The 9,853-nt window shown below is 41.4% G+C and overlaps 1 protein-coding gene across 1 annotated transcript in view; it reads left to right on the top strand.

Annotated features, from left to right (window-relative positions):
* The window catches only part of ACAD9 (acyl-CoA dehydrogenase family, member 9), a 55,255-nt gene that overhangs the window by 21,399 nt on the left and 24,003 nt on the right, over positions 1-9,853 (top strand). The window contains exons 4-5 of the mRNA XM_006901360.1: positions 4,425-4,531; positions 9,254-9,354. Of these exons, the coding sequence (XP_006901422.1) occupies positions 4,425-4,531; positions 9,254-9,354 (208 nt within the window). The remainder of the gene's footprint in view (positions 1-4,424; positions 4,532-9,253; positions 9,355-9,853) is intronic.

Here is a 9,853-nt window from a genome sequence, read left to right as displayed (position 1 = left end):
TCCAAAGTCTCTGTAAATTTTCACTGAAATTAATTATAAAAAAAAAATAGAGTTATAAAGCGCTGTTAAGCTCTGTTCTTGCTTTGTATGTGGTGGAAGAGGACTGTCCCGTGCTGGGAGTCTAGGACCATCCCCTGCTGGGGTTTTATGTGCTCTGGAGCCTGTGAACGGTAAAGGAGCTGTGACCTCCAAGCTCCATTGGCTGATTTCAGTGTCTTCTCCACTCCAAAGCCTCTGGCAGAGGAATTGCTCCCGGAGTAGGCAGTACTGTGTACTGGAGGGAGGACAGTGTGATGAGGGCCCACTCCACCTTCAGGGCCCTCCAGGCGTGGCTTCTGAACACGGTTTCACAAGCAGCTGCTGTGTAGCAGCTAGCTACAGGAAGATGGACTGTGTCGTCCTTTATGGAGGTGCTTTGTCCTTTTGAAAGCCTGAATGAAAAGTTTTTCCTTTCTCCCCAGGATCTCACTTTAATTCTGCCTCATTAGATTTGACTAGTCACTGCAGTTTTATCTGTTTTGCTTTATGTAGAGTTGGTCCCTGAGGTTCTCTGGGTATAAGGTCTTGGACAAAAAAGGGCCGAATAAATGTGCTTCAGAAGGACAGAATACAATTAGACACACTGAAACATGTTTTTTATTTTTGCTCTCAAATCCTTTTGTCATAAAAATGTAACTCTAAAAACAACTATGAGATATCATCTCACCCCAGTAAGAATTGCAAAATTTAGCAAATATCAAATGCTGGCGAGGTTGTGGAGAAATTGGAACCCTTGTTCACTGTTGGAAGTGTAAAATGGTTCAATCACTGTGGAAGACTGCATGACGCTTTCTCAAAAAGTTGCAAATAGAGATACCATTTGACCCAGCAATTTCACTGCTGGGCATTTACCCTAAAGAAACCATAACTGCCACCCAAGCAGATATATGCACACCCATATTTATTGCAGCCTTGTTCACAATAGCAAGGAGTTGGAAACAATCCAAGTGCCCATCAACAAACGAATAGATAGAGAAGCTGTGGTGTATTCACACAATGGAATACTATGCTGCATTGAAAAACAAGGAACTCATGCAATATTATTCAAAATGGATGATCCTGAAGGACACTATGCTGAGTGAAATATCTCAGTCACAAAAGGACAAATATTTCATAGGGCCACTGTTGTAAAACGGGACTGACATCAGGGTTGAGGAAAGACAGCAAAGAAGGGGAGGAATGATGTATATTGTATTGAAACAGATGAGGGAGAGAACTGTTTAAAAGGGACATATGAATGGGTATTCTTGTCATTACAGAAGTCCAGAGAGAAGGCTGCATAGTGGAGTGGATGTGGCGGGGGAGGGATTGCATAACAATGAAAGAGTTTTTCTTTCTTTTCAAGGAGAAGAGTTAATTGGGGGGAGGGGGTGGGTAAGAAGAAAAGTGCAACAATGAATGGCTGGAAACCCTAAGTCTCTGTAAACTTTCATTAAAAGAAAAAAAAAATAGGAATTAAAAAAACCACCAAAAAAATGTGACTCGAGGCTTGTATGAAAAATTTAAAAGGTCAGAATAAAACTTGTTCCTAGGTGGTAGCAGTTAAAGATGTCCCAAATTGTCTAGTTTATCCAAACTGCTCTACCACTCCACCGTCTTGAACATCCAGTTTTCTGCCTCTTCTCAGTGCTCTCCCACCCATCTTTGTCTTGGGGTTTGGCAATTCACTGCAGCGTCCCATAGAACTTAAAAACTGTCAGGGAAATAAATGGCTCATGTGGTTGTGGAGGCCCACATGTCCCCCTTCTCCCCTGGTGCGCCTGTAGATGACAAATCCACACTGACAGGTCAGACAACAGGTTGCTAGCTCCCAAGGCTGAAAGTCGGTGAATTAGTCCAGATGATAGGCTCCAGTCCCACTGGTTCAAGTCCTGAGAGTCACAGGAGAATGAAGCCAGGTATAAGATCATTCCTGTATCTGGCATGCAGACCACACCTGCAGGGAAAGCAAGGGTGGTGATTGAGTCCTACCCTCCACAAAGGTGAGGACTCAGTGCTATTCCACTCTCATACATCCCACTCTAATTCATGTACAGACAGCTCACTCCCAAATGAGGCCACAACTGGCACAGAAGCCTGGATTTCCTGTACATCAGGAATGGACAACTCTGATCAGAATAATTGACATTAACTCATTGTACTGTGAGGCTCAGAGCTTTTACCCTTAACTAATTTCTCTTGGACTTTTTCCTGTCTTCAGGCTTTTGCTATAAGTACTTCCAAGTTTGTTCAGTTGAAGGTCATGAGATACAGGGGAGATAGCTTCTGTACCTTCTGGAGTTGGGCGATATAACACCTCCTGGAGCAGTACCCAGATCCCAGTTCAAGACCCAGCTCTGCTGCTTGCTGCCTGCGTGACAGCTTATCTGTAGACTATGCCCTGGATCACCTAGCCTACTCTCAAAGGGCTGTGAATATTAAATGCAAAATACTGACGTACAGTAGAATTTCTTTCTTTTCCCCCTCCCAATCCTTTGTGTGTTTGTTTCTAGAACAGTGATTGCCTCCAGGCTGGAGGCAGTTTTTACCTTCTGGAGTAAATTTTATCAATGTCTGGTGACATTTTTAGTTGTTACACATGAGGTGATAGAGATGGGCTCTTGGCATGTAGTGGGCAAAAGTTAGAGATGCTGCTCAATATCCTGTACTACACAGGACAGTCCTCACAGCAGGGACCTTCCTGTTCCAAATGTCAGTCATGTTGAGGAACTCTGTCCCGTGTATGCTATTTGCTGGGGAGGAAATGGGATGGTGAAGAAATTAAGACTGTTAACAGCTTCAGTTTGTTTGACTCCACAGTCAACATTCTTGACACCAGCAGTCAGGAAATCAGAAGACAAATTGCAATGGGAAAATCTGCTGTCAGGGACCTCTCCAGAATAATAAAGAGCAACGATGTCAGTAAGGTGATTCAGGCCATGGTCATCACAGTTACTTGCTATGCATCAGAAAGCTAGACAGTGACTAAGGATGAGAGGAGGATTGATACCTTTAAGTTGTGATACTGGAGAAGAGTATCGAATATACCATAGACTGCTAGGAGAACAAACAGGTTCATCCTAGAGAGGGTGAAACCAGGCTGTGCATTGGAGCCAAGAATTCTGAAGCTCCATATGACTTATTTTGGGCATGTTAATAGGTGTAACTGGTCCTTGGAAAGGGACATCATGCTTGGAAGAATGGAGAGACAGCAAGAAAGGAAGACCCTGGATGAGATGGATTGACTCAGTGTCTGAGATAAGGGGGGTAGGTATGTCAGAGACAGTAAGACTGGCTCAGGATAGAACAAGATTCAGAGGGTGTACATAGGATCACAATGAGTTGCAGTGGACTCAACAGCCCATAACAATGGCCAAAGTACTGTATACTGTACCTGTTCAGTTGAAAATAACTCATAACATAGATGGCTTGTTGTGTGTGTAGAGTTTTTTGTTTTCATTAAAATACATATTTCCTAGGAGTAGTATATTGCATATGACCCAGCAATGCCACTACCAGGAAAATACCCCAAGGAAACAGAACTGATACACAAACACCAGTGGCCGTAGTAGCATTATGCACAATAGCAAGAACATGGAAACAACCCAGATAACCATTAACAGCTGACTGGATTGAAAAACTGTGGTACATTTACACGATGGAGTACTATGCAGCACTCAAGAGCAGTGATTAGGAAAAACACTTGATAACATGGGAAAAGCTAGAGAGCATTATGCTGAGTGAACTGACTGAGGCATGTAAGAACAAATACTGTATAAAAACATTATTGTAAAAATAGAAGGATAACCTGAAAAGATGGGGTAATGGTGGGCCTAGCTCAATGGTGATTGATTTTATAAAACCCAGTCTATGGATATGAAACGTGATGTCAATGAAAGAAGGTGTGAAACACCAAAAAAAAGCCAAAACAAAACACTGTACATGAATAAAAAAAAGAGATTATTTGTAACTATGTTATTTGGAATTTCTGAATATATTTTCCCTTGAAATAATAATCATTTTTAAATTATTAAAACCAGATTAATTAAAAAAACAAAAAAACAGCTTAATAAAACCCCATATAACAATAGAAGAAAATCCAGAAGGCTAACCAGTGAGATGTGTATGGACATACAAAGATGGACGAGGAGGGAAGGGGCAGGAGGTTTGAGGGTGGGGATGGGGGGACATCATGGGATTGAAGAGTTCAGTGTGTAGAGGGATGGAGTGGGGTGGGGAGTGTACATGAATGAAGCATAATAATAATAAAAAAAAAGTTTATTTCCGAATAGGCTTATATTCCTAGCTAAAAGTCAGTGAAAATGTACACCAGCTATTATTTCTGAATGGTAAGGCAGTGGTGACTTGGTTCTTTGGTGCATTTCTGATTTGTCTGTTTCTTCTAGGTGGCCTGGGCCTCTCCAACACCTTGTATGCGCGGTTAGGGGAAATCACCGCCCTGGACGCATCTATTACTGTGACCTTGTCAGCGCACCAGGCTATTGGCCTTAAGGTTATCTATGGGGGTTCCTCTCACAGCCTTTCTTTCTTTGGGGTATATGCCTAAGTAGTGGGATTGCAGAATCAAATGGCATTTCTGTTCATAGCTTTCGTAGGAAGTACTGAACAGCTTTCGATAGTGGTTGCACCATTTTACATTCTCACCACAGGGTACAAGTGTTCTGATCTCTCCATACCTTTGCCAGCATTCAGCTTTATTGAACATTCTCATTGTTGTTTTGATTTGCATCTCTGTAATAGCTAATGATCTTGAGCATTTCTTCATGTGTTTGTTGGCTCTCCGAATGTCTTCCTTGCTGAATTATCTGTTCATGTCTGCTACCCATGTGGTAATTGGATTGTTTGCCTTGAGGTGTTGGAGTTTTCTGTAAATTCTGGAGATGAATCCCTTGTCAGATGTGTTATTGCCAAGTATTTCTCAATCTGTAGGTTCTCCTTTTATTCTTTTGTAGAAATTTTTTTATACACTGAAGGATTTGATTTTTAGGAGGTCCCAATTATCTGGTTTATCTTCTGTTGATTGTACATTTAGTCATATTTGATTGTCTAATTAGGTCATAGGGAGCTCTGATGACCTAGTGGCAAGAAGTTGCGCTGCAATACCAAAGGCACGCGGTTCGAGGCCACCAGCTGCTCCGCAGGAGCAGGATGGACAGTCTCCTCCCATGTGATTAACTGCTACTGGAAACCCGCCGGAGGGTCAGCAATGGGTCAGTTCCAACTTGACAGCACAGAACAACAAGAAGTTAGGTTATAGTGTGTTGTTAGGTATCCTCGAGTCAAAACTAACTCATAGCTGACTCTCCAGTGGATTTTCAGCGATTGCAGGAGATTGCCCATTTTTTTTCTCCTTAGAAGCTACTGGTGAATTAAAACTGGATTCAGACTGTGTCTGGGTTGGCCTTGCAACTAAGCCACCAGAGCTTGCTAGGTCATAGTTTAGGGCTCCAAAATTTGCCCTAGTGTTCTTTTTTGATGTATTTTATGGTTTTAGGTTTGTGCCTAGGTCCTTGGTCTGTCTTGAATTAGGGGTTTTTGTTGTTTTGGGGTTTTGGTTTTTTTTTTTTAGTTTTTTTTTTTTTTTTTTTTTTTTTGTGTGTGTGTGTGTGTGTGTGTGTGTGTACCGTCAAATCGGATCCGACTGTACAAGAGGAGATTACCCCTCCTTCTCCTGCGTACCTCTGGGATTGCAGTACAGTTTCTTGCCACTAGGCCACCAGAACTCCCTTTGAATTAGGTTTTGTATTTGGAATGAGGTGTGGGTCTTAAGAGTTTCAGTTTTCTGCAAATACATACCCAGTTTTGTCAGCACCATTTGTTAACGAGGTTTTTTTTCTCTCCACTGAATGGAATTCATCTGTTGTCAAAGATCAGCTGTCCATAGTTGGGCACGTGTATTTCTGGGTTCTTGACTCTGTTTCATTCTGTGTAACTCTTGCTGTACCTGGACCCTGCTGTTTGGGCTTTTTTTTTTTTTTTTTTGACCCTGCTGTTTTGATTACTGCAGTATTGTTGTAGGTGTTGAGGTCAGTAAGTGTAAGGCCTTCTTCTTCATTGTTCTTCAGTCTCACTTTGCTTTTCAAAGGTCTCTTTCTTTTCCATTTGGAATTAGTGAATATTTTTTCCATCTTTTTGAAAACTATTGATGGTATCTGGATTCAGATTGCTTTGAATCTGTAGATGGCTTTATGTAACATTGCCATTTTCACAATTTTAAGTCTTCTGACCCATGAGCACAGTATTATTTCCATTTGTATAGATGTCTTTAGGTTTCTTGTATTACTGTTTGGTAGTTTTCTTTGTAAAGGCCTTTTGTATCTCTGGTTAGATATTTTCATCTTGTGGGTGACTGTTGTAAATGGCATTATCTACCTTGTTACTTTTTCAGAGTTCTCTTTGTTACTGTAGAAGAATCCTACTGATTTTTGTATAATGATCTTGTACCCTGCCACTTTGCTGACTCAGTCTATTAAATTCTGTACATTCTTGCTGAGACTTTGGAATTTTCTAGATATATAGATTATGTCATTTCAGAGATAGTTTTACTTCTTTTTTGCCAATTCAGATGCCTTTTATATCCTTTTCTTGCATTGTTGCTATGAGAAGGGTTTCAGTAATAATATTGAATAGGGGTGGTGATAAAGGGCAACCTTGTCTGGTTCTCATTCACAAGGGGAATGTCTTCAGTTTTACTCTGAGAGTAATATTAGCTGTTGGTTTTGTAAATATGCTTTTGCATATATTGAAGAATTTCCCTTATTCTTATTTTGTTGGACCTTTTTTAATCAGGAAAGGGTGTTGAATTTTGTCAAATGCCCTTTCTGCATTAATTAAGATGATCATGGGGTTCTTTTCCCTTGATTTATTTGTGTGGGGCAGTACATTGATTGTTTTTCTATTGTTGAACCATTCTTACATGTTGTTTTTGTCAAGTGTTGTTGAGCCAAGTGCAGCTCATACCAACCCTGTGAACAACAGGTCTGAACCCTGTCGTGTCCTGACACACTTGAGCTCGTTGCCACAGTCACTGTGTCAGTCCACCTGATTGAGAGTCTTCCTCTCTTTTGCATCTCTCCACCTTGCCATGCATGATGTTTCTCCAAGAAATAGCATCTCCTAGCAATATGCCCAAAGTATGTGACTAAAGTTTAATCTTCTTTGCCTCCAAGGAGCACACTGGCTGCACCTCTCCAAGACATACCTGTTTGTTCTTTTAGCAGTCCATAGGGTAATCAGTACTCTTCTCTAGCACCACAGTTCAAAGGCTTCAGTTCTTTTTCTGTCATCCTTATCCACTGTCCAGCTCTCAGCAGCAAGTGATTGAAAAGACCGTTCCCTGAATCATGTGCACCTTAGTCCTCAAACTCACATTATTGGTACCCAAGAACTTAAAGAGGTCCCTAACTACAGACTTTACCAGCGCAATATATCTCCTAATCTCCAGACTACTGGAACCAAATGTATTGATTGTAGATCCAAGAAAGAAAAAGTTGTAGACAGTTTCAGTCTCTTCTCCATCTAACGTGATGTTGCCAAAGCCAGGCAAAGAGAGATGGTGAAGTTGGAGAAAAGCTCATATAGATGATATCTCAACGTCAAGAAAACAAAAATTCTCTCCTCTGGTTTCTTAATGTTGAGATATAATCCATGTTGAAGGCTATAGTCTCTGATCTTTTGCAGCAAGCACTTCAAGTCCTCCTCACTTTTAGCAAGCAAGGTTGTGTATTATGCATCATGCAGGCATCTTCCTCCAATCCCGATGTCACATTCTTTAGAGTCCAGCTTCTTGAATAATTTGTTCAGCATACAGACTGAATAGGTAAGGAGAAAGCATACAACTTTGACATACGTCTTTCTTAGTTTTAAATCGTGCCGTTTTCCCTTTGTCTATTGAACAACAGCCTTTTGGTCTAGGTATAGTTCCTGTATGAGCACAATTAGGTGTTCAACGTTAGCCATAATTTGTTGTGATCCACATAGTCAAATGCCTTTGCATAGTCAATCAAGCACAAACATACATTCTTCTGGTGTTCCTTGCTTTCAGCCAGTATTCTTCTGGCATCAACAGTGGTATTCCTGCCTCTTCTAAATCCATTTTGCACTTCTGGCAGTTCTCTGTCTATGCACAGTTCTAGTCGTTCTTGAACGATCTCTGTCTAGATCCTTGCATGCTTGATATAATTTCTACTTGGTCATGATAAATGATTTTTTTTTGATACAGTGTTATTTTCCTTTGACTAGGATTTTCTGAGAACTTATGCATCTCATAAGGAATGTTGGTCAGTAATTTTCTTTTTTTGTGTGTGGTTTCTTTGCCTTGCTTTGGTAACAGTATTATGCTTGCTTCATAGGATGAGTTTGAGAGTATTCCCTCTTCTATATTCTGAAATAGATTGAGTTGGTGCTAAGTGTGGTTCTACCACTCTGTATTTTCGTGCAGACCACCTCTCCATGGTTAAAATTCTGACCCTTTACAGCTGTGGAGATGGAGGCTTAGAAAAGGGAGGTTCTTTGCCCAGCAGCCTCAACATACAGATGTTGTAGTGAAGTTCCTGCCAGCTCTGTTGCTGTGCTGACCCCCCAGGCTCATGCTGCCTAGGCATATGGCCCTAGTGTGGTCTTCTTAGCAGCTAGCTCTCTGTGCTTCCCATCATTTACCCTTTATTAACTGAGTGGTCAGGTCTGTGTCCATGGTATTTTCTTGGTGTGTTTTTTTTCTTCGCTCTAGAAGTAGTTCTTGTTAGGTGCTGACAAGTTAAGTATGACTCAGCGAACCTATGAACAGCAGATCTGAACCCTGGCCTGGCCTGTACCATCCTCATAATCTCTGTCTCACTTGAGTCCATTGCTGCAGTCACTGTTTCAATTCATCTGGTCGAGGGTCTTTCTCTCCTCTGTCATCCCTCCACCTTTCCAAGCATGATGTCCCTTTCCAAGGAATAGCCTCTCCTAGCAAAATATGTGAGACAAAATTTTATCATCTTTGCTTCCAAGGAACACTCTGGCTGCACCTTCTCCAAGACATCTGCTTGTTCTTTTGGCTATCCATGGGATATTCCATACTCATCTCCAACACCACAGCTCAAAGGCATCAGTTCTTCTGTCGTGCTCATTCATTTCCCAGCTCTAAGCAGCATAGCAAGTGATTGGAAAAATAGGCACATTTTTCAGTCTTTTGCATCTCTGCAGCTGTCTGTGTTTGGTGTTTTTTTAGGGGATCATCCTGACAGGCACTGAGGAACAGAAGACCAAGTACTTGCCCAGACTGGCGACGGGGGAACACATCGCAGCCTTCTGCCTCACAGAGCCAGCCAGGTCAGCCTCTTGGCTAGATAGACCTCATAAAAATAACCTTTGCACTTTCTAAGGTTCACTTGGGACAAAGAACTATTATTGTTCAGTGGTGACTTCTATTACTTCTCTCTCTGAAAATCTCCTCAAGAATGAATTCAGCAACTTTTTTTTTGACAGTTCTTTCCATTTTATGTCTTTATTATGTTCCTCTCTCCTAATGAGACTTAGAAATGTGATCGTGTACCTGCCAGCACCTATTAAATAACGTTTTTGCAGCATATGTTTACGTATAGTAATACACTCAGACTCCCAGGCAGCTTTGAGAAGGTGCCAGATGTGCAGCATTGTCCCTGCTTTGCCGATTAGGAACTGATGGTTTGCCATGAACTCAGCATTATACAGCAATAGAGGGCAAGAGAGGGTAAGGAGGACTCGGGACTTCTGATGGCCAGCCCATTACTTGAACTGCACTTTATCCCACTTCCCTTCAAGTAGAAACCTGGAAACTACCATCCATGGA

Source organism: Elephantulus edwardii, unplaced genomic scaffold (genome assembly GCF_000299155.1).
Source record: "Elephantulus edwardii isolate Elephantulus edwardi_28Jun2011 unplaced genomic scaffold, EleEdw1.0 scaffold00322, whole genome shotgun sequence".
NCBI classification, from domain to species: Eukaryota; Metazoa; Chordata; class Mammalia; order Macroscelidea; family Macroscelididae; genus Elephantulus; species Elephantulus edwardii.
Note: the sequence above shows the minus strand (reverse complement) of the source record. Positions and strands in the feature narration are given on the sequence as shown.